The following is a 24,771-nucleotide window of genomic DNA, read 5'->3' as shown; positions in this document are numbered from 1 at the left end:
GACTATGGTCCCAAGCCTGCAGGTTCAACTCTTGGTCCCTCTGGGTAGCTGGCTATGACCAAGCAGTGACCACAACCTTGCCCCTTGTCAGCTCTACTATATACCTGGGAATTCTGATCATTCACATAAACTTTATAAGACCATTGTCTGCCAACCCTATATATGTTCTTGGATACACTCCCCATTTCATAGACATACCTAGTTGTTTAGCCTTTCCACCCATCTATCCATCCATATACCCAGGTTTGCCTTCACTGACAACGCAGTACTGTGTGTGCAAAAGGGTTCATATTTGTTGTCTGTACTTCCCGTGTACCTCTCTATGTCTTTCTCATCCTCAGTGGTGCCATATTGGTCACTCACATTTGGTACATTGCCCTTCTCTTCACCCAAATCAATACTTATTTCTATCTGTCTAACAGCCTTCCCTCCCCTCCCCTCCCACCCCTACTAACCAACAAAGAAAATTTCCTTCTATAGATAAACCTTTCCTTAACTTTTACAATAACGGACTAATCCAATATTAGTCCTTTTGTGATTGACTTATTTCACTCAGCATAATGTCCTCCAAGTTGGATTCCAACTGATTTTTGCATGTTGATCTTTTGTCCTGCCACTATGCTAAAATGTCTCGATTAGTTGCAGTAGTTTTTGTGCTGAGTCTCTTGAGTTTTCTATGTGTAGGATCACAAAACAGGAGCTCTGGTGGCATAATGCTTAAGGCTAACCAAAAGGCTGGCGGTTCAAACACACCAGCCACTCCTCGGAAGGAAGACTGGGCAATCTACTTCCATAGAGATACCACCTCGGGAACCTAAGGAGGATTTGCTATGACTCGGAATCGCTTTGATGGCAGTGAGTTTGGTATCATATCATCAGCAAATAGGGATAGTTTTACTTCTTCCTTACCAATTTGGATGCCTTTGATGTCCTTTTCTTGCCTTATTGCCCTGGCTAGGACTTCCAATACAATGTTGAATAGAAGTGGTGATAGAGGGCATTCTTGTCTGGTTCCTATTCAGAAGGGGAATCGTTTCAGTCTCTCTCCATTAAGAATAATGTTGGATGTTGGTTTTGCATAGATGCCCTTTATTATGTTGAGGAATGTCACTTCTGTTCCTATTTTTATGACAGTTTTTATCAGGAATGGGTGTTGGATTTTATCAAATGTCTTCTCTGCATCCATTAATATCATGTGGTTCTTTTCCTTTATTTATGCGACGGATGATGTTGATTGTTTTTCTAATGCTGAATCATCCTTGCATACCTGGTACGAACCCCAGTTGGTCATAATGTATTATTTTTTTTTGCTATGTTGTTGAAGTCTATTGGCTAGGATTTTGTTGAAGAATTTTGCATCTATATTCATGAGGGATATTGGTCTGTAGTTTTCCTTTTGAGTGATGTCTTTGCCTGGTTTTGGTATCAAGGTTATGCTTGCTTCATAAAATGAATTCTTTATTTTGGAAGAGTTGGAGTAGGCTTGGTGTCAGTTCTTCTCTGAAAGTTTGTTAGAATTCTCCAGTGAAACCATCTAGGCCAGGGCTTTTTTTCACTGATAGTTTTTTTATAACTTGTACAATTTGTTCTTTTGTTATGGGTTTGTTCAGATTTTCCACCCAAGTCTGTGTTAGTTTAGGTAAATAGTATGTTTCTAGAAATCTGTCCATTTCTCCTAAATTTTCAAATTTGTTGGAATATAGTTCTTCATAATATCCTGATACTATCCTTTTAATTTGTTGATCCTGTTGTGAATCGCCCAATTCATTTCTTACTCATGTTATTTGTATTCTCTCCCCCTTTCCCTTGGTTAAATTTGCCAGTGGTTTGTCAATTTTATTATTCTTTTCATAAAACCAACTTCTAGTCTTGTTGATTTTTTTCTATTGTCTATTTTCTGTTTCATTTATTTCTGCTCAAATCTTTATTATTTCTTTTCTTATGGTGACTGTAGGCTTTTTTTGCTGCTCTTTTTCTAATTTTTGGAGATGTTAGGTTAAGGTGTTTATTTTGGCTCTTTTTTTTTTTTTTTGATATGTGCATTTATTGCTATAAATCACTGTTTTTGCTGTGTCCCAGAGTGCATTTAGTGCTATAAATCACTGCTTTTGCTGTGTCCCAAAGATTTGGAAATACTGTGTTTTCATTCTAGTTTGATTCAAGGAATTTTTTAATTTCATTTTTTATTTCTTCTATTACCCAGTCATTTGTGAGCAAGGTGTTATTCAGTTTCCATGTGTTGGCTCTTTTTCCGTTGATCTTCCTATTGTTGATTGCTAATTTTATAGCATTGTGATCTGAGAAGATGCTTTGCAGTATTTTGATGTTTTTAAATTTATTAAGGCTTGCTTTGTGGCCTAACATATGGTCTATCCTGGGAAATGTTCCTTATGCACTGGAAAAGAATGTCTATTGTGTTGTTGTTGGATGAAGTGCTCTGTCAACGTCTGTACAGTCAAGTTGGTGAATTGTATTTAGTTCTTCTATGTCTTTGTTGAGTTTCTTTCCAGTTCTATCTTTGAAAGTGGTGTGTTAAAGTCTCCTACTATGACTGCAGAGTCATCTATTTATGTATTTTGGGGCTCTTTCATTGGGTGCATAGATATTTATTATGGTTATCTCCTCTTGTTCTATCGATTCTCTAATTATTATGTAATGTCCTTCCTTGTCTCTTATGGTATTTTTTGTCTTAAAGTCAGTTTTATCAGAAATTATTATTTCCACTCCTGCTCTTTTATGGTTGTCATTTGCTTGATATATCTTTTTCCAACCTTTGATTTTGAGCCTATTTGTGTCTTTCTCTCTAAGGTTTGTCTCTTGTAGACAGCATATTGATGAGTTATGTTTTCATCTTCAGTCTGCAACACTCCATCTCTTGAGTGGTGCATTTAATCCATTGACATTCAGTGTAATTATCGACAAGTATGAATCGGTTGCAGTCATTTTGCTATGTTTTTTCATGGTGTTACTGATTTCTTCGTTCCATATAATTTTCTGTGCTGAGCTCATTTTGTTTATGAATCGTGTTATCACTTCCTTTGTTGCTTGTTTTAGTATTTGCTAAATATTTGTGCTTGTCCTTTTATTTTGCTGTGAAGGTTTATCATTTTTCTTTGAGGTTACCCTGTGATTTATAATGTTCTTCCCAAGTCTATCTTATCTTGCAATTGTCTTGACTTCCTCACCATAGAAATTCTATAATGACACAGTTTTTCCCCTCTTTTTGGTTCATAGTTGTCCTTATTTGCCAACTGGTGTCTCTAATTCCCTGTTTACAATCTTGTAGGCTTATTTACTTTGGATACTTCTATAACTGGGTTGGTTTCTGGGTTATATCATCATGTGTGTTAATGGTTGGTTGTTGTTTGCTGTTGTTGGTTCTCTGTCCAAAGGACTCCCTCTAGCATCTCGTTAGTTGGTCTGGTTTTAACAAATTACCTTAATTTCTGCTTATCTGGAAATATCCTAATTTCACCGTCATATTTGAGGGACAGTTTTCTTGGTTGGAAATATTTTTCTTTCAGGGTTTTATATATACCATCCCATTGCCTTCTCACCTGCGTGGTTTCTGCTGAGAAATCAGACCTTAGTCTTGGGTTTCCCTTTGTAAGTAACTTTTCCTTTTTCCCATGCTGCTTTCAGGATTCTTTGTCTTTGGTTTTGGTGAGTTTGATGATGATATGTCTTGGTGATTTTCTTTTGGGGTCTATCCTTTTTGGGGTTCATTGGACTTCTTAAATGGATGTATTCTTGTCTTTCATCATATCAGTGAAATTTTTTTCCAGTAATTCTTCAACAAGTTTCTCTGTGGTTTTATTTGTCTCTTCCTGCTCTGGAATTCCAATTACATGTAGATTATTCCTTTTGATGGTATCCCACATGAACCTTAGGTTTTCTTCATTTTGTTTTGATCTTTTTTCTGATTGATCCCTTTCCAAAGAAGTATTGAGGTGTTTGTCTTCAGTCTCACTAATTCTGTCTTCCATTGATTCGATTCTACTCCTTTGCCCAGGCAATGTGTTACCTGTTTCTGAGAATTAAATATTAATCTTCTGGATTTCTATCTGTAGATTTTTATCATTTCTAATTTTTCATTTATTTTGTCATTTTTTTCTTGTCTTCCAAAATCATTCTGGAGTTTTCTCTGTTTTCCAAAATTTTGTCAGTGTTTTTCCTTGGTCTGTCTCTCAATTCATTGAAGGTACATAAATATAATTCCTTATCAGGGAGGAATCCAATGCTCCTTTTTCCTAAGGGATGTGTTCTGGGTCTGTATCCTGGTCCCTTGTTTCTACTGCTTTATCTTGCTGCTTTGTGTAGACTGTAATGGTCTGTTGTCTCTGAGACATTGTGCCATTTTTGTATTTATATTTAATTGGTGATTGTATGTTGGAATAATTTGCCCAAGATTTTCATTTTCTTTGTTTTGTTTGGATATATCAGAGTAAGCAGGGAACTGTGCTCCTTTATTCACTAGCTGACAGCACTTATGCACTCACCACCTGTCTCCTTTCCAGTCATCAGCCTCCCATATGTGCCTGCTCTTTGGCAAGCAGAGCCTATTCTTAAGTCCCTGGAATCTGAACAAGAATGCTGTCACTTTAAATATCCAAAATGGCTGCCACTTGTAAACATTCAAAATGGCTGTGCCCTCTGGACAGCTGAAAGTCCACAGCTCAGTCTGTCTCCTTCTTTGCTGTTTCCCTTTTCAGTCGTCAGCTACCTGTGCGGTAGTCCGTGCAGCCCTTGGTGAGCAGGGCTGATTTTTAGGTTAATTCTTAGGTCCTAACACCACTTAGGAGCTCTGGTAGCGTAATGCCTAGGCATTTGACTGCTAACCAGAAGGCTGGTGGTTCAAACCCACCAGCCACTCCTTGGAAGGAAGATTGGGCAATCTATTTCTGTAGAGATACTGCCTCAGAAATCCAAGGAGGGGTCGCTCTGAGTCAAATTGACTTGTCAGCAGTGAGTTTGTTTGTTTGTTTTACCACCTCTTGGAAATATTCAGGCTGTCTGTGCTGTCAGGACAGCTGACAGTCTGCAGTTCTGTTTGTCTCCTTACTGTTTTCATTCAGTTCTTCTATTAGTTGGTGTCTAATCCACTTCTCTATCCTTCCTTTCAAAGCTCAGGGCTCCAGGATTATCTTCTGTATATGTCAATTGGTTTCTCTTTTCTTTGTTGAAGAGGGTCTGTATAGCTTGTCTGCCTATTCTGCCATCTTACTGGAAGTATGATGCTTCTTGAAGCCAGAAAAAATGTCCCTTTCCCCTAAACTCTGTGGTCAGCCCATTGTCTCAAGCTTGAAGCAGAGGGAGCTGACCTCATGCTGGCAGTTTTTGGGAAAAGCCCTCAAGTCCAAAGCCACGTCCCTTTTTAAATACTAGCTCTTTGTGTTTTGCAGGTTGGTGTGGGTTACCATTTAGCCAAGTTACCAAGATTTGTTATAGATAAGATCATAATGTAGCACTCAAATGCCTTAGGCACTACACTTCCAGAGCTCCTTAATAATCCCTAGTAAAACAGATTTTCAGTTTATGTAGTTCAAAGAATGTTCGTAGTCATAATTGAAAATAAAGAATCTCAGATAATCCAGTCCAAGTCCCCCATTGAGGGAACTGAGGCATGAAGAGATTGACTCGTCTAAGTCTACAGCAAGTTAGAAGAACCAGAGTCAGACTTCCCCCTGTACTACATACAGTCTCTGGTCAATACAACTGAGTGTCAACACAAACGAGAATCTGAGCAGTCTAGTACCTTCTTTCCTAATGAAATAGACTGGGCATGGTTTTTAAGGAAATCAGCAACAAACACTGTGCTTTGGAACAACTGAGCACTCAAACTGTCACAGGCAAAAATAGGTCAGACATTGTGTCCACTTCTTTTGAGGTTTGCAGAGGGTTTTTCAGTGCACAGGTAGTTCAGGGCACAGGAGCAGGAGAGCAGCAAGTGACTCACTGCTCCCCAACTGCACTATTTGCAGGAAGCTTCGGGACCAAACTGGTTTCTCCTTCTGTCTGGAGAGTGGTTGGGCTGGCGGAGTGAAGGTGGACTGCTCTGGCAGGGGCCTTGCCTTGGTCTGGAGGAAACAGATTCAGCAGCTGAACCGAGTCAGCCTGGAAATGGCCAGTGCAATTGTGAATGCCTATCCCTCTCCTCAGCTCCTGGCTCAGGTATGCTGCTCTAGAGGTCCCTGCCGGTGCTCCCATGGTTTGCCCTCATTTTCACACAGCGTTGTTGAGGGCCCAAGAATGCCTTGTCAGGCAGCAATGGTGGATCTGCTAAGGCCAAGAGTTGTTAGTGCTGACCCTGGGGGGGAGGGCAGGTTCTCATTCTCTAACCTCAGCTTACTGCCTTCCCTGCTAATGGATTACGACTACAGATGGTGTGGCACTAAGGTCATTTACTTCTTCCAGGCTTATCGACGGTGTTTTTCAGAGCAAGAACGCCAGAATTTGCTTGCAAATATACAGGTTCGCCGTGGGGTGGGAGTGACATCCACCTCCCGCCGAGTTGGACCAGAGTTATCTAGACGTATCTACCTCCAGATGACAACTTTGCAACCAAATCTCTCTTTAGACAGTGTAGACTGATGGTAGCCCTCAGGGACAAGGGGAAAAGCTGGAGATTCCCACCTTATCCACCCAGAACTACATGCTACGATGCAGACTGGGGGCACCTCCTGGAGTGAGCCTAGCTCGGGCCCACAGCACTCTTCCCTGGGTGTAATCGCTTGAAGTATGTCAGCTTGGGACTGACTGGATGTTTGCATTTACCCCCACCAGCATTTCATGTTCCTCTCCCAGCAAAAGTCAGCTGCCATGACAGATCACTTCTACCCATGCACTGCCCAGCCCTTAGAACACACACAAAGGAACACAGACAGACCACTCTGACATGTATTTAATTGTAGAAATCCAAAAGAACCTCAGCATCAAATCTAGAAGTTGTGAACTGATGTCTGTGGGTCGGCTTGACTAGGCTGGGTGTACCACAGCCCTCCTCTCACCCACTGAGCTGCCTCAACCAGCGAAGGAGCAGGGGTATGATCACTATGCTGACTTCTGTATTATCTTAATCATGTATTTTAGTTTCAATAAAGCATTTGTACCAATGGCTCTGGAGCTTGGAGGAAGACTAAAGGAACGTGTAGTGATTCTGATAAGGTGTGGACCTACGAAGCAAAGCAATCCTTGGGGGAGAAAAGAACAAAGTCAATTCTTCTAGAATCAGAAGAGTCCTGTCCAAATGGGCCACTAGGGTTAAGAAGCTGGACCCTGTCCTCTCTGCCTCTGAACCGTGACAGGGTCTTGCTCTCTGGGAGAGGTAAGTAGTTTGCAGTCAGGAACTTTCAGTGAATAAGCACCATGACATGGTCATTTCTGTTCCCTTCACCCAGCTGTTGTGAGAAAGATGAGGCAAAGGAGGTCAAAGAGTAAGAAAACACTTGATCTGGCTGAGAGACTGGTCAGTCTGGCTCTTTGTGCTAGTTCTTACAGTACTGCCCCTCTTAAGCTCCATGACATCACCTGTTTCCCTTCAAAGTAGGTGTAGTTATAGATCTAGAATCAAACAACTCTAAATCTCAGTCCCTGTGAAGCAGTTTCCAGGCTGCCTCTGAGGTATTTAGTCACACCAACTACTAATAGAGACGTCCGACCATGTGCCTCTGCAAGGACCTGCCTCCTTGCTTAGTGGCAATCAGGGAGTTAATGCTCTAAAACTGAGGCAAGGAGCCTGGACTGTCTCATTTTATGGAAGCCACAGAAGGTGGGGCAAGACTCCACAGGAGCTGCCCGAGACCCTCATAGCTATGAGATTTCTATTTGAGAGTCACAGATCTGTACCATGAAGGATGAATTCTGTTCTCTTAGGACATTATGAAGGAAGCAAAAATGATGGAAAGAAAAGGTACTAGACTGGGAAACCAGTTCTGCCTTAAACTAGCTGTGAGACTGCAGGCAAGTCATTTTCCCTGCCTGAAATGAAAATGAAGTGTCACTTTGGATTAGATGGTCTTCAACTCCTTTTCACAGCCTGGGATTTTGTGAGGTCACTAAATGTCTAAGGAATGTCTGAGGTCCTTAATAGCTACACCCTTCCCTAATTTAGGCCACATTTGCTCTTGGGTGGTGTTCTCCCTGGTCCCCAGTAACACACTGCTTCCTGATCTGATTGGGCTACTCAGGGAGGGGTGAAAGAAGGGTGTGTAACATACCAAAGTATAAATGTAGTGACAGCTGACCATTTAGTAGAAACGAACCTTGCCCCTTACATGGCTCTGTATAACGACTAGAAAAGGCTATGTTTTTCCTCTCCCCACCCCAAAGCCTATTCCTTTAGTCATGCAGGTAACTCCCCCCCACCTCCCATTTTTCTTTATTCCAACAGGAAACCCTGACTAAGGAACAAAGAAGTCCTACAAAGAGGAGGTCTCAGGTACCAATCGGCAGCCATTTGATGAGGGCAGGTAGGTCTGACGCTAAAAAGAGGTTGTGTCCAGCAGAACCCAATTCCATAGGAATCCAAGCTCCAAGGCTGGGGAGGCAGCAGGTGTCGAGGACAAGCTCACTGCTGAGAATCGGTCTGGAGGACCCACTGAAGGATCTCATGGCTGCGCAGGCCCTGGAGAGCATTGTCATAGATGGCGTTCACACTGGTGCAGACAGGCTGTTGCTGCAGCTCTGTGACCCGACAGGCCACCAGGCCACCTGCCACACAGAACAGCAGCAGTAGCAGCAGCAGCTTCAGCACTGCCCAGGACCGAGTGTGTTTCCGGGGTGGTGGCTTGCGGGGGCGAGAGCCAGACTTTGATTCTGGAGGGACAAGGTCAGAGACACAAAAGGGTCAGTCAGTTTGAGGAGCTCCACATCCTACCCACCTATGCTAAGTCTATGTGTAGATCCACTTACACCTCTCTTCTCAAACAGAACTCCCAGGCCCTCTCTGAAAGAGTAAACTGTTTCAAGAGTATCTCGATTCTTAAAAAAAAACGTTGCTATCCAGAGGCTGAAACATAAACGCCTTCTCCCTTACATCTCAAGAGGGAGTACACTCTAAACTGGAACTCCCTGAGTGGCTCATGAAGCTCACCTAGTCCCAAGGGCTGGAGTCCTCTGTAGCGATGATGATCTAGGCCTCCCGAGGCAAAGGGGAGGGACCTGTCAGGAGGCATTAGGCTGCCAATGTGGGGAAATTGGTGTGAGATTTACTGGTACTATTGTGAATGTCATTATTCTATAATATGCCTGTAAAAGAAGGTGATGACGGCTGGGATTATAGGTCATTGCTATTTTCTAAGATGTATAAAATTTCGTATCTAACTTCTCAAAATTCTCTGCGATCAACATATATTATAGTTGTTCCTCAGCATCTGAGGGGGATTGGTTCCACTTGCAGATAAAATAATCTGCTGATGCTCAAGTGCCTTATATAAAATGGTGGCATATTTGCATATAACCTATATACATACTTTAAATCATTTCTAGATTACTTATAATACCCAATACAAAGTAAATGCTATGTAAATAGCATTTTACATTCCCCTTAGCCTTTGAGGAATTGCTTTTATTAAAATAAAAAATATTTTGAATCCTGGAATGCAAACCCAGTATATATGGAGGGCTGACTATACACTTAAATTTAGAAAAAACTGGTTTTGAGACTTTCAGGCAAAATTTTTACAAGCTTGACTGAGTGCCCACAATGCCAAATGCATAGTCCCATCACAGAAGATTATTTCATATAATCTTTACTACTAAGTGGACATACCTACCGCCATCAGTTTACACAAGGAAACAAAAGGGGTATATAGTTAGGCAACTAGGTCAAGGTAAGGGTGAGTAAGGCCAGGGACACAGACCTCCACCATCAGTGTAGACCTCCTTCCCTCTCAGGTGTCTCTCCTGAGTGGTCCCAGAGGGTACACATCTTCCCTTACACATGGAGCCACATCTCTCCATGCACCTGATTTAAGCAAATCCAAATGGACATGATCATAACTGGGCATAAACTAACATGCATTTTTTTATATAATATTGTTCTCTAAACACAGCCAAATGATTTCTCTGGTGTTCAAGCAGAGAGAGATGTTCTCAGAAAAAAACACAGGAAGTGCTAGACTTACTGAGAGACTGTCCCATAGACTCTAACCACACAATATACTCTCCACAGATGACGTGAGGGGAGGTAAGGGTAATGTGACCTTGTAGGAACTTTGCCTTTCTCAGTGACTTTACAACCTACCCCCCAAAACACTGTGACACCGTTACGGAAGTGCTCTGAGCCCATTTGACCAAAACACCTGTGTACCAGTATGTGGTGGTGTTGGGGAACATACCAGCCAGACACTTGCGTCCTAGGAGTCCCCAACTCCAGTGACCAAACTCCCAGGGCCTGGTCTCCTTCAAACCCTCCCATGCTATTTCTAAGTTTTAAAAGTCTATTTTGTCTAAGGTTTGCAAGCTCACACACTCATGTACCCCTGAAAGCATAAGTCTCTTGACTATACCCCTACTGGAACCTTGGATCAGAAAACTTACTTGGGGCCTGATTTGTTTCCTTCTTAGGTTTCTTCTCCTGCTCCCGCTTGGAGGCTTTGAGGGCGTCATACTCCTTTCTCCGACGCTCCTTCTCTTCTGCCTTCTCCCGCTTCCGCAGTTCGCGCTCCTGAGCTTCCTTAGCTCGCTGCTTAGCCTCGCGCTTCTTCTCCACCTCTACACCAAAAGACACCAAAAACTGACTGCTTTCCCACAAACCCTCCAGTTTGCTTTCCCAACTGATTCAAAGAATGGATTCAGCCTTCTTTTTCCTTGTGCCATTGTCACATAAGAAATATTAAAAAGAAAGAAACTGCTCTCCAGGAAGTACCCAAAACCCACTGCCATCAAGTTAAATTCCAACTCATAGCAACCCTGTAGGACAGAGTAGAATAGGCCCATAGGGTTTCCAAGGCTTTAGAGAATCTAAAATCTAAATCTAAAATCTTTTAAATCTTTAGAGAAGCAAACTGCCTCATCTTTCTCCCGAGTACCAGTTGGTGGGTTTGAACTGCCAAGCCTCCAGCAGCTGAGCGTTTTAACCACTGCACCACCAGGACTCTTTCCAGCAAATAAGCCTTCCTGAAAGTAAAATAAGCTGCTCTCAGAGTTTGCCGACTGGATTCCTGCTAATGGGTTCCTAGCCACCAGCAGTCAAGACAGTAGAGTAATACAAGGGGGTACTAAGGTGTGGGTAATGAGCCTGGTGCACCTTTGGAGTTAGGAACAGGCAGAAGGCACAGCAGGTGACAGCCCTGGAGAACCCAGGAGCAGAAGAAACAGCAGAGGTGTTAAGTCTCTGGATTCCTAGCTTCCCAGGCTAAGAAGTAAATGTGGCATGAGGAGGGCAAGTAAGAAGAGAAAACAAGCATTCAAGTCTGCGGGGAGGGAATGGAAATGTTTTTCTACAAGTTTCACTGAAAAATTGAGACTAAGTCTGTCAGAGAATAATTTCTAGATTTCCACTCAGGAGTCTATGTGGCACACTTTACTTAACAGTTCCAACATGTTTACATGCAGTACCCTGTACTTACAAATTATTGGGTTCTAAAAATGCATTTCCTAATTAGTTATTTGGAAGCCTAAAATACATTTTTCCAAAGCCACAATGCCACAAATGGTGGTTTGATGTCCTTTTAGAGCTTAAAAGCCTATTTGAGCCATAAGGTAGCTGAATGTTATTACTATAAGAACTGTAGCTTTCCACTACTTCTCTCTGAAAACAAGTGCCAAGTTCCAGCTGGGCACTGCGAATGCCAAGAACACACTACACCCAGCCTCCAGAGAATGTGTGCTCAAGAAGTGAAAGCAGCAGTGGTCTCAGTAAACACAGTGTCTCTTGTCCAGTGAGGGGGCTCGGAAGCCAGCCAGCCAGTCAGTAGAGTGCCTACTGTGTGCCAGGCATTGCTCTAAGTGTTTGAGACAGAGCTGTGAAGAAGACAAGACAAGTAAACTTCTAAGTCACTAACTTTCTAAAAAGAGACAACAAAGTGAAAAAATAATAGACAGTGATAAGTGCCAGAGAGAAAATAATAGGACATGATAGAAGATGACAGGTTGATTATTCTAGTTTGGGTGGTTTCAAAAGAGTTAAGGTTAATCTAAAGTAACACATTTGAGAAGAGATGTGTGATTATAAGAAGCCAGCCATGTAAAGATCTGAGAGAAAAGAATTCTTGGAACCCAATCCCCTTAAAGCAAGGTTGTACTTAGTGTGTTTAGGAGTAGCTAACTCCTGTGGCCAAAGTTAACAGCATACTTCCCCTTGATCACGGAACAGAAGCAGGCTGGCTCGGGTCATAGGGGGCCTTGTCTGACATGTTACTGAGTTTGAATTTCATCCCAAGTTCAATGGGAAGCCACTAGCGTTTTGAACAAATAACAGGATAATTTGTTTTAAAAACATTCTCCCCAGCTGCTGTGTGGAGAATGGATGTGCACAGACAGCAAGTGTGGATGGAGTCTGGACCTCATGTTAGTGACACTAAGCTAGTCCACAAGAGGAAGGCTGGGACAGCAGTGCCAATGGAAGTGGAATGAAGTGGTCAGATACAGGGCTTGCTGACAGACGGGATACAGGAGTAAAGAAAGAAAGGAACGAAACACCTTGCTGACTACACGCTTAAAGAGCTATATGGATGGTGATTCCCTATTAATGGGTGGGAGGAATGCTGAAGGGTAAGTTTACGGTTCTGTTTTGGCCATGTTAAATTTGAGGTGCCTGTGAACTGCAAGTTTAGATGTCATTATCAGTAAGGACTGCCACTCTAATGTAACTGAAAGATGATCATTGGTTTGTAGCTTTTAATAATTAATACATTTCAATAATGGTCCCTAACACTTCCTTAATGTGCCAGCTGCTGCTTTCCTTTGCTTTGCCCTCCTACCCAAAAAACCTACTTTAAAAAAATAGTTAACCACATCTACTTTATTACCTTATCTACTTTGTGACCAGGGAGCTCTGGTAGCATAGTGCCTATGGCACTTGACTGCTAACCAGAAGGCTGGCAGTTCAAACCCAGCAGCCACTGAGAAGGAAGGTTGGGCAATACTTCCATAGTGATACCGCCTTGGAAACCCAAGGAGGGGTCACTAAGAGTCAGGTCTGACTTGACAGCACATGAACAACATGAACTCTCCAGGGAGCCCTGGTGGAACAGTAGTCAAGCACTCAATTGCTAACTGAAAGTCAGCAGTTTGAACCCAACAGCCATTCTACAGGAGAAAGAAGGGGGAGTCAGCTTGCATAAAGATTTACAGCCTTGGAAGCCTGGTGGGCAGTTCTACTATGCCCTATAGGGCTACTATGAGTCATGAGAATAGACTCAGCGGCATTGAACTTGGTTGGTTTATGTACTCTCCAATCAGAGATGAAAGAAAGGCAGTTGATAAGACTCTGGAGCTCAGTGGAAAAGCCAGGACTCAGCAGTGTCCCATCAGAGAAGGGTGGTACATCTTGCCACCACACTGCTTCCTACTACTTTTCAAGTCTCTTCTGTGGATTCCAGCTTTTGATGCTTAATCAGCTCCTGGGTGAAATGTTTGTAAGGTGCCTAGGAGAGGTCTGGCCACCTACCTCGTTCCACTTCCAGCCGCCGCTGCCTCTCGCGCTCCTGGTCAGCCTGAACAGCCTTCATGTGCTGTAACACCTGCAGAGGGGGAGGGAGGTTCTGAAGACCTCAAAGTACAGGGAGTCCCCAGCTTACAATGAGGCTTCATTCTAACAACTCTATCATAAGTCAGTTCTGATGTAAGTTGAACACCTGTTTTTCTTAGGTTTTTATTATTACAGCCTTTTATTATCAGTTATGTTTATAAATTCAATCTTTATTGTCTTTTGGGATTGGCAAGAGAATAACATCAAATTACCCAGTGCAACACTGTATGCAGAATGGTAAAATATTTAAAAAAAAAAAAAGGCAGTCATAAGTGCAGTTTGTGGTAACCTGAATGTTTCCTCAGTGGGGGACTACCTGTAGGAATCGTCCCATCTTACATGCTTGCTCAGGGGAGTCTTGGCTCAAAAACAGACTGGGGCCCTTCAGCAATGCAGAACTCATACAGTTAACACTATCATTGTGTCCTAAATTGCTGGGCCAACCTTATTAGAGAAGAGTCACATTAGCCCAGTTCACTAACTGTGTCAGAAAGAGTTTGGGGAACAGTGTACAGTGTAGTGACTTACTTGGCATGGTTCTTCTAACCATGGCTCTTGTGACTCCTACCAGATGACTGGTTGGGACTGTGTAAATGTGAGGTGCCTATGGCCCACCAAGAGGATTAGATAGCTTAATAATAACGTAAATAAGGTACATGGCATCCTGTGGGGGTGGGACTGTGTAAATAAAGTGTCTGGAACCCTAAGATGAGGACTGGTCAGTTTTGCCATCCCCCTAGGCTTAAAATGAGCCATCTCACAGGCAGAAAGTGGGGGGATCTCACCGCCATTGAGAGAAGATTTGGGAGTAGAGCATGCCCTTGGACTGGAGATCCCTGTGCTGAGATGAGAGAGAGCCAGCGCCGGCAGAATCAAGAGACTGACACGAGACAGAGCCGCAGGCTTCCTGGCCTGCAGAATGAGAAACTGACTGCCTTGAATTCAAGCAGGAGGCTTGTTGGCATAGTGGGGTGCCTCTCTGGGCAGGTCAGAGGCCTACGCCAGAGAGAAGTGTGCCTGTGGCACAGGTAAGAAGAAACTCTCCCGATCAAAGAATTATATCCTGAGTATTCCTGGACCTGAATTATAACCCATTTCTTCCCTAATAAACCCCATAATTAAGAGTATTGTCTGTCAGTTCTGTGTGGGTATTGCAACAAATTATTGAACCCAACAGAGAAGTAGACAGTGTCAGTGCGAGGGATACTTGGTGTCAGAACTGACAAAAAGGTTGGAGGGTGGTCTGACCTCTGCCTCAGGAATCAGCCTTGGGGCTGCTGCTGTTCATTTGATTCTCTTTCCCCCTTGTTAAGTTAAAGGAGGTCAGACACTGCCCCTATGTACCCTTTTTGCACAATGCCAACTGTGAAATGTTCTGCCACTTACCATCGCTCTCACACATACCATTTTGTATCAACAGCTCCTTCTGACATAGCAGTTCCTCAGACAAGCTTTTCTTTAGCCCCTCCTTTGGCTACCTTATAGCCTTCTCCTGCCAACTTAACTTATCTCAGTCATAAGACTATAAGTTCCTTAAGGGCAGTAACTCTTGGCCTGTGTATAGGTATCCCTGGGGCTGTTGTTGTTGTTGTTACCTGCCATGGAGTTGGACCCAACTCGTAGTGTCCCCCCCAACACACACCAGGTTTCCAAGGTGGTATCACTATGGATGGTACAATGCCCAACTTTCCTTCTGAGGAGTGGCTGGTGGGTTTGAACCACCAGCCTTCTGGTTAGCAGTCAAGTGCCTTAGGCACTATGCTACTAGAGCTTTCCTCCCTTGGGCTAGCAGAGCTTAACTAATCTAAGCACTCAATACATGCTTGCTGAATGACTAGACAGATCCTCATTTCAAAAGAAAGAATACCACAGCTCTGTTGGGGTATTTGTCTACTTCACCTGGCTAGGAAGTAGCAGTGCTAAGACTTCTGGGTCCCAAGATCAGAGCTTGCTCCACTAGCTAAGCTACTTTTAACTCCTACTGGGTCTGTGATACATGCAGAGAGGAAGGAGCAATAAGGAAAGGGAAAGAGCCATTCGGCTCAAACATGGCACAACTGTACCCGGTACCCTGAGCCCCCAAATCCTGACAGTCATGGATTCTCACTATGGGCACGGTTGAGGGTGGGAAATAAAAGACCTTTCCTTGTTTCTTTCTCCTTGTATACAGGGGACAGAGTGTAAACTTGAAGCTCAACAGAATCCTGCCTGCCACATGTATGACCTTGGCAAACTAAACTTTCAAAGCTGATTTCCTCATCTGGAAAATAAAGATAAGATGTACTGCTGTGGTTTGTTATAAAAATTAGATAACCTAACTTTTACGTAATCCTTGGCACTATGTGTGCCCTATCTTCTTTACAGAATTAAATTAGGACAGCAAAAGCATCTACACCAGGCAAACTGCAGGACAGGCACATGTATCCAAATGGTATTCTTTCATTTGTCAGTAATTTCACAAATGCATTGAGCCATCCTACAAGGGCCTCGGAAACAGGCCTGCAAAAGCGGCTCCTCTCAAGAACCTGGTTTGCAGCCACAAGGAACTCTGTCCCGAGTAACCGGTGTGTGACCTAGACCTGCTGGCACCTCTCTGAAGGGAGGTAAGCTGACTACAAAACAGCTGCTCAACAGGTGGGAGCAGGATCGGAAAGCAGGTAAAGCACAATGGCAGGAGGCAGCCTGATTCAAAGTCCCCCCGTCTTGCTCTAAACTCTTAAGATTGAAAACATACCAACCACTCGGTTTTAAGGGGTATGTAGCTGGATAAAGAGCTGTGTTTTAGAAGCCCCTTTTTACCTTGCTATGACTGCATAACAAAAGGGACTATTCCCTGGAGAAGGGTATCATGCTTGGTAAAGTAGAGGGTCAGCGAAAAAGGGGAAGACCCTCAACAAGATGGACTGACACAGTGGCTGCAACAATGGGCTCAGGTAGAGCAAGGATTGTGAAGCTGGCGTAGGACTGGGCAGTGCTTCGTTCTGTTGTACGTGGGGTCTCTGTGAGTCGGCGCCGACTCAATAGCACCTAACAATGACAACATGACTGCTCCTAGCAGGAGTTAATTATCTGAAAACCCAGGCAGTTCAGAAATGGGAGACACTGCCCTAGTCTAGGCTATGAGCTCCTCAAGGGCAGATTTGTATCTACCTAATCCAGTTCACAAGAGCTCTGGTAGCATAGTGCCTAAGGCACTTGACTGCTAACCAGAAGGCTGGCGGTTCAAATCCACCAGCCACCCCTCGGAAGGAAGGCTGGGCAATCCTACTTCCGTAGTGATACTGCCTCGGAAACCCAAGGAGGGGTCGCTATGAGTGGGGGCCGACTCGACGGCAAATAACAACAACAACAACATTGAACTAAAAAAATTATTTTTAAAAGGTATTTTGCTATGCACTGATCTGGTAAGTGACCAAAACTGATGCACTAGACTACAAGGTCAGAACTAATGAGACCCAAACCAACTCCTAGGAACAAATGATCTCATTCTAACTGGCCTAAACCACCCCCTTACAAAGCCCAAAGGTGTGTTGAAGAGACAGCTAAGGCTCTGGGACTTTGGCAACAGGGAAGAGGACACTGGTTACTACATTTCAGCGCACCCTGCTGTTAGGAACATTGTCTGGAAGACAGGTGCAAATACCAAAGACTTTGCATTCAGAAAGTACTTCTGTAGGTCAAAAACTGGAGTATCAGCAATTTCCTGTGGTTCAAATCATTGAATGAACAGTGTGTGCCTTCTGAGGGCTTCTCATGTCAGAGAAATGGGAGACGTCCCAGGGTTATGGGGATTATTAAATGATACATGTGAAATGTGCAGGACAAAGAGTAATCACTGGTCACTTTAATCTTCAGAATATGTGTCACTCCTACAGCACCAAGTTTTCAAAACAGGATTCCACCGATCACTTGTACCAGTCCCATAATTAAGCTTAAACTCCTGCCTTAGCTACTTGGTTGAAGCAAGCTCTGAGCTAACGATAAAAAAGCTACTACTCCTCAGATTCATAGTACAGACCCATCACACACACACTTACATAAATTCTGGCACTTAAAGTCTTTTTTGTTCAACATGCTCTCTAAACAAAGCCAATCAGTCATCAGGAGACCAGCTGAAGCAGCAGCAATCTGTCCCAAAGATGGAAGGAGAAGGACTGCAGTTGGGAGTTAGTGAGAGATGGTATAGTCACGTTCTAAATGAGCAGGTTAAGTTATCTTCAGGGTAGGTGGCCATGGGCAATGTTTGCCTTCCATGCTGACTTTAATTCCTCACTCCCATGTCAGATGACTCAACTGTAGTCAAATGCCAGATTTCCCCAGGAAATGTCTGTCTGTAGCTATAAATGTATACATATGGCCAGCTATATTACCACAATTCCTACAGTAACTGTGACTATGAAATGCCACAGCCTCTAACCATCTTGTCTCATTAAAACAAGTCAATGGTGCAAGGTTGGATCAGGCAAGATCCTGCGATAAGGCAGAACATTATTCTTCTAAGACTTGTGAAACAAAGGCCTCTTTACTTGACAGGCTCACCGTGGACATTTGTCACTGAGACTGCAGTGCTTTAATCAACACGGTTACAGGGGCCCTAGGAGGGAAAAACAAGCTGAGGGAGCAGCAAGCCCCTGGGGAGCGTGTGAAGGGAAGGCGGCCCGGGCTTACCTTGTTTGCACACTGCTTGCACTGTTTCTCATCCAAGCAATCGCCTGCCACTTTGGCCAGGACAGGATCCAGGGGATTATCCTTCAGGTCCAGCCACTTCAGGCTCTAAAGAAATGGGCACAGAGGCTAGTTAAGCTCAAGCTCACAGACAGTCCCTTCAAGGTGGAACAAAATGAGGAAGAAGCCAGCCTGTCTGTGTTTCAGCTGCAGGGAGGGCAGGGTGAACAAGGTGGTATTTCTGCAGCCTTTCTCACAGCCACGCCTCACCAGCCCTTTGTCACACCTGGCCGTGAACCATTGGTTCGTGAATTGTTACCTTGAGCTGAGCAAAGCTGACAGGCAGGGTAACCAGCCTGTTGTTAAGGAGATCCAAGTGCTGAAGGTTGACCAGCCGGCCAAAGTCCGCTGGCAGCTGCTGCAGCTTGTTTTTACTCAGGTCCAGCTTCACCAGGTGTGTGAGGCCACAGAACTCCGACTAGGACCCAAAGAGAGAAAACCTAAGCCTTGGGCTCACAGCTCACAGGCTTTGGCAGAACAGTCCAGAAGTCTTCAAGTCAGAGGCACTATGTGTAAGTCCTCACTCTGCCTCTTACCAGCCAGTCTACTTCAAATGAATGACTTAACATACCCAAGTGTCCACTCCTGGTGGCAATTAATGAGATCCTGTATGTATGAGGGCCTAGCATAGTGGCCTAGCGTGTTCCTTTATCCTCAGTTTTCCTCCAGCCCACCCTCCACATATTCATCGGCGTGATGAGGGACTCATTTTGACCTCCCACAGTACCCTATGTTCACCTTTCATAGGATCTGTCCAAACATAATGTGAAGCGTTCATTTTCCTGGAGACCTGGCACTTCTTGAGTACCTATCGTCTTTATTTTTCACCATACCTAACAGTACTTAGCACAGGTGATCAGTGAGTGTTTTCTGAATAACTGACTACACTGGGGCCCACTCTACCCATATCCTGGCTCTTCTATGTTGTTATTGTTGTTAGGTGCCATCGAGTTGTCTCCAACTCATAGCTCTTCTATGGTATAGACCAAAACACCCCCCTTATCATTAAACCTCTGCTAAGTTGCCATCTGCAAGTGATGGTACAACTTCAGCTAATGAGGCACTGTTCATGCACCCTGGGGACCTGTAAAGGCCAGCAGATCTGCATTGCACAGTAAGATGGGAGGCACAGACAAGGGACAAACTCAGACTGAGAAGCACAACTGGGGGTGGCAAATGACCATCTGGCAAGGTATACAGTAGGCTTAAGGCTGGAAATTGCCCCCCTTCTTTAATGACACACAAAATACTCCCTGGAAGAAGTGGAATTTCAGACACTTCTTGAATATTAGAAACAGTTCTTGATGAGCTGTGGGAAGATGCTATCAACAGTGAGTGAGGCCCAGGAGAATACTGAGAGGGGAACGGACTAATGATCCAGTAAAGAAACTGCCAACTTCTGAGACTTAGTCCCTGAGCTAGAGCCCAGTAGGAAGCTCCCCTAGAGAATATGCAAAGAGTGAGGTGGACAGAGTAGCAGGGGGAGAGGCCCACTGACAGCTAACTTTGGGCCTGATGCCGTGGAGGGCAGACCAGCCATCACCCAGGAGAGGTTGAGGGGCCGTGCCCACACAGGTGCAGCAAAAGTTTTGGAAATGCTGAACAACAACAAAGTAGCAAATCTTAAGTAATTAAAATCCTTGCTTGGGAGGTTAATGTCCATGTAGTCCCATAAAACCACATTCTTTCCTGTTACTCTTCAAATGCTAGAACAGCTTCCTCTTTGGAATGCAGAGTAACATAGCAAATGGACTCTGCCCTTTCTAGAGGTGTAGCCGAATGCTCCTTAAAAGTGAGAATGGCTAGACTTCATCTCACCTACTTTGGTCATGTTGATAGAAGGGGCCAGTCCCTGGAGATGGATATTAGGTTTGGTGAATTAGAGAGTCAGCAACGAGGAAGACCCTCAAGATGGATGGACACAGTGGCTGCAATGATGGGCTCAAGCATAGCAAGGATTGTGACAATGGCGCAGAACTGGGCAGTGTTTTGCTCTGTTGTACAAAGGACTGATATGCATTGGAGCTGACCTGATGGCACCTGATAACAACCCCTTCTACGTAATAGAGAGGCAAAATATTTTTCAAAGGAACAAAATAAGGCAGAAAAAAGCGTGACCCCAAGTAATGATTCAGCCAGCACCCTGCTGACTTGGGTTTTCTGCAGCCCTGGATCTCACTGAGGGATCCCGTTCTACCCTTCCCATTGAGACCAGGCCCCCCCACCGCTCACACACACACATACACACTGCACCTCTCCACTTGGATTTAGCTGCAACCTATCCAGAATGTAGGCCTGATGACACAACCCTCCAAAGAGAAAAATGCAGCACCCAGGGCCCCAGAAGGAGTCATGGTTGATTGCCAATCTTACCGGTAGAGTAGTGAGTTTATTGCAGGACAGATCCAGAATGGTGGCCTTTGGGAGAGCAGCCTAGGAAAGGTGATGAGAAAAAAGGTCAATCTAACCTGGAATGATTCAGCAACATCATCTAATGAAGCATTTTCCTAAGAAAGTTCCCAAGATTAAGAAAGACCTTTTTTAAAAATGTCACTAAAGTACTGTATAATGTTCCTGTCAATAACCACCTAAAGAAGAATGCAAAGAGTAGGGGTTTAGGCTGTGGAACATCGAAGAAAGGAACTTAAAGTCTTAGAAATTCTCCCTGGCACTTAAAATATTTTCTCTAGTAACCTCTGCCACTTTATATTTAATATTCTGTATATACAGACCATGCTCCTTATGGGGTTTCAGAGCCGGGACTGTGTTATTGTAGCTTTGCAACTCCCATACCCCCAGGTCAGGGCTTTCCTCATATGCTGGCTGAATCGTGAATACCAAAGTGAAAACAAGACCCTCTAGGCCCAGCTCCTTTTCCCCACAGTGTTCAGGGCTGGGGAAGCACGACAAAACAGAGCTTTCCTTCTTCCTAGGGGCAATGCTGTATGGACCATCTGCCTGGAGCTCAAGGTTTTGGACAGCACTCTCAGGCCAGGCAGACACAAGGCTCACAGTCATCCTGGGTGGGAAGGAGGTGAACATTCAGTTAAGGACCCTAGGCCAACCTGCACTTTTTAACTGTCAGAAAATCCCAAGAATGAAGTCTGATCACTGAAAAAAAATTTCATGTTACTGTGGGAAAAGCACCATAGTAACAGCTACGTGCATCAGCTACCTGCCAAATGATATGTATAATCATACTCAGTCCTTACAATACCCCTATCCACCCACCCACCCATTATCACTGAGTGGATTCCAACTCATAGCAACCCTATAGGACAGAGCAGAACTGCCCCATAGGGTTTCCAAGGCTGTAAATCTTTACAGAAGCAGACGGCCTCATCTCCCACAGAACGGCTGGTGGGTTCAAACTGCTGACATTTTGGTTAGCAGCCAAATAAATGCTTTAACCACTGTGCCAACAGAATTCCTTCACAATACCCCTATGAGATGGGAAATAATATCCCCGTATCTTATAAATGAAGAAACCTAGGCATAAAGGTCAACTGGCTTGCCAAGGGCACTCAGCAATCAAGCAATGGGCTGGGATTTGAACTTGGGAATCCCTTTCTAACCACCATAAAACACTACCACGGTGGAGGGAGACTGAGCCAAGTGTGCGAGACAAATGTAACAGCAGCAGTGAGAAAAGTGTAGGTCATCCAAGTGTGTGTGTGTGTGTGGGTGTGTGTGTGGAGGGAACAGAGGATGTGGGATCTAGTTCCACTTTGGCATCACACCAGCTGTGTAATATCCCTGGGGCTTCAGGCCTCAGTGTCCTAGTGGGTGAAGGGGTGGGATGTGGCAGAGCGCAGGATTCCCGCCAGTTTCAGCAATTTGGATGAGACCTTGCCAACCAAGCAGTAAGATTTGCATTCTCCAAGGGAGGCCGCCTCAGGGTATGCATAGCCAGCAGCGCTTGCTGTCTTCCTAGAAAAGACCAGTCCTGGGCCACACCCAAGGCTACCTAGGCCTACTTGCTAGTCATTCATTCATTTGGTCATTCATTCTCAAACACATCTAGCAAACTCCGACGATTCCTAGGTTGGGCCAGCCACGGAGCTGGGCGCTGTGGGAACCCCTCAAGTGGAGGTGGATTACCTCCTGGTCCGGACAGTCACATTCTCCTCATCTCCTGGAACCGCGTCAAAGCGACACGTGTACATCCCGTGGGGACAGACGCGGCCTCCACAGGATCTAGTACCACCCTCCTCGTTTTAAAGAAGGGGAGAGTAAGACAAGGAAAAGAAAGTGGCCCACCCAGAGGCCTGCGCCAGGGGTGAGTGGGCGCCAGGGCCTCGCGGGGCTGTACTAACCAGCTCCTTGACGGGGACTTCGTTCAGGTTGCCGAGGCTCAGGTCTAGTTCGTTGCCATCCAGCTTGTCGCGGAGGCTCCCGCCCTTGCCACCGGCCTTGGTCATTGTGACGCCGGTTGAGCGGGCCCCGGCACCGGGGCTCTGACGGGCAAGAGAAAGGGGCTGAGAGGCCGCTCGTCTGCTCAGTGGACTCGAACCCAACAGACAACGCCCACGACCTCCGCCGCCGCCTGTTCGAAGCCACCACCACCCGTCCGCGCGCCTGCCTCACACCCAGTCCCGCGCCCCACTCCCAACGGTGCAGCCACGACGACTACCACTTCCGTATCCACGTCACCTTCCGCGACCACCGAGACGAGCTGGGCCAGAGCGGCCTAAGTGTGCTCCAGGGCGCCCTCTGGCACCCAGTATAGCGCTCTGCAAGTCGCCGTCAACGCCTGAGTTGGCGTTAATTCGCTTCTCCGCGGCAAAAGCCCGGTTGCCTGCTGGCCCCCCACCGACGTCATCTTTGGGAGCGCAACGAAATGAAAGGACATGGGATTAGGCGCCAGAAAATCTGAGTGCGCATCCAAAACTGACTTTATCAGATTACCCCAGGACCCTGGATTAGGGGCCGCAACCGGGGGTCCTCTAAGATTGCTTCCCTTCCCCTTACCATACCCATTGCCAGCGAGTAGATTCCGACTCACAGCGACCATATAGGTTAGAGTAGAACTGCCCCCATAGAGTTTCTAAGGCTGTAGTCTTTATGGAAGCCGACTGTCACATCTTTCACCCGAGGAGCACCTGGTGGGTTCCAACCAGTAACATTTCAGTTAGCAGCAAAGTGCTTGACCATTGTGCCATCGGGTCCCCTTCCTTCTTACCAAACATTCTCCAAAGCTCTGTCATCTGGAAAACTCGACTCCTGAATTTCTCTTCTCTCCTACCCATTGGCCCCACCTTGTCCATGCTGCCATGTGCCATGTGCCAGGATTACTCTAAGAGCCTCTCTCCCTCCCATCCATCCAGCTTCCAGGATGATCTTTCTAAAGATCTGGCCAAATCACTCCTCTGCTTGAAATCTCCAACTGCCTCTAGGATAAGAACTAAATTCCTTCCTGGGCCTGGTCTGGCCTGCTTCAGCCTGGCCTGGCCTCCTTACCAGCCCCAGGCCCTGTCCGGCCTTGATCTTGTGTGTACTTGCTGTAATGCCTCCACACCTTCCCTCTCCTGGAACAACTGGCCTTCTCCACACACCGCTTCTGCTTGGTTAATTCCTAGTCCTTCAGAAAATGTCCGGGGACCAACACCCTGGGCTGAGTCAGATGTCTCTCACTTCAGAGCCCTGTGGGGCCTTATTATCAGAGACATTACAGCCTCATGAGAAGATGAGGCCTGTGGCACTACAGTGACTGGGCATTAATTCTGGCTCTGGCACTTACTAGTTAGGAAAACTTGAGCAAATTTATTACTGTGTCTCAGTTTCCTCCTCTGTGGATATATGAGAAATACGGATTATCATGGTACTTTGCTCATACAGTTTTGGGAAGATTGAGTGAGTAAAACATGAAGACTTTACTGGCACTTAATAATCAAAACCAAACCATATCTGACTCATAACGACCCCTCCTTGGGTTTCTGAGGCAGTATCACTACGGAAGTAGATTGCCCAACCTTCCTTCTGAGGAGTGGTTTGTGGATTTGAACCACCAGACTTCTGGTTAGTAGTCAGATGCCATAGGCACTATGCTACCAGAGCTCCTGGCACTTAAGTACCCAATAAATATTGGCTGTAATTCATGCTCCACTTTGTGTTATACTTATCTTTATGTATCTGTCCTCCACTCTGAATAGTAAGTTCCTTGGGGGGAGGAACTTAATCATGTTTGTATCCCCAGCTCTTAGTGTCTGATGCATAGTGCGGTGTAGTAAATTACTTAGTGTGGCTTTCTACCCATAAGTCTTTGTAAACTCTAAGGTGGGAATTGCTATTAGCTACGGAGGAGATCCTGATTTTAAAGTCGCCCACCTGGGTTATTTCTGTTGGGCGTGGCA

General features: G+C 45.0%; 2 protein-coding genes across 2 annotated transcripts in view; one reads left to right on the top strand and one right to left on the bottom strand.

The window, feature by feature from the left end:
- The window catches only part of EME1 (essential meiotic structure-specific endonuclease 1), a 14,672-nt gene extending 8,081 nt beyond the window's left edge, over positions 1 to 6,591 (top strand). Inside the window, exons 7-8 of the mRNA XM_007942170.1 lie at positions 5,982 to 6,171; positions 6,415 to 6,591. Coding sequence (XP_007940361.1) covers positions 5,982 to 6,171; positions 6,415 to 6,591 — 367 coding nt within the window. The remainder of the gene's footprint in view (positions 1 to 5,981; positions 6,172 to 6,414) is intronic.
- Positions 6,592 to 8,566: 1,975 nt separating this feature from the next.
- On the bottom strand, positions 8,567 to 22,839 carry LRRC59 (leucine rich repeat containing 59). The gene is made up of 7 exons (XM_007941913.2): positions 22,735 to 22,839; positions 20,792 to 20,851; positions 18,678 to 18,836; positions 18,362 to 18,466; positions 13,613 to 13,685; positions 10,540 to 10,713; positions 8,567 to 8,814 (listed from the first exon to the last, which is right to left on the bottom strand). The coding sequence occupies exons 1-7, from the start codon at positions 22,837 to 22,839 to the stop codon at positions 8,567 to 8,569; spliced, it is 924 nt and encodes a 307-aa protein (XP_007940104.1).
- Between the last annotated feature and the right edge of the window lie 1,932 nt (positions 22,840 to 24,771).

This window comes from Orycteropus afer, unplaced genomic scaffold, assembly GCF_000298275.1.
Source record: "Orycteropus afer afer isolate SDZICR_OR568_19922 unplaced genomic scaffold, OryAfe1.0 scaffold00085, whole genome shotgun sequence".
Taxonomy (NCBI): Eukaryota; Metazoa; Chordata; class Mammalia; order Tubulidentata; family Orycteropodidae; genus Orycteropus; species Orycteropus afer.
Note: the sequence above shows the minus strand (reverse complement) of the source record. Positions and strands in the feature narration are given on the sequence as shown.

Coding starts and splice junctions, on each gene's coding strand:
- LRRC59 (XM_007941913.2), bottom strand. CDS start 22,839: ATGACCAAGGCCGGTGGCAAGGGCGGGAGCCTCCGCGACAAGCTGGAT. Junction 18,837..20,791: donor ATAAACTCACTACTCTACCG/GTAAGATTGGCA, acceptor TTTGGGTCCTAG/TCGGAGTTCTGTGGCCTCAC. Junction 8,815..10,539: donor GGAAACAAATCAGGCCCCAA/GTAAGTTTTCTG, acceptor TTGTCCCTCCAG/AATCAAAGTCTGGCTCTCGC.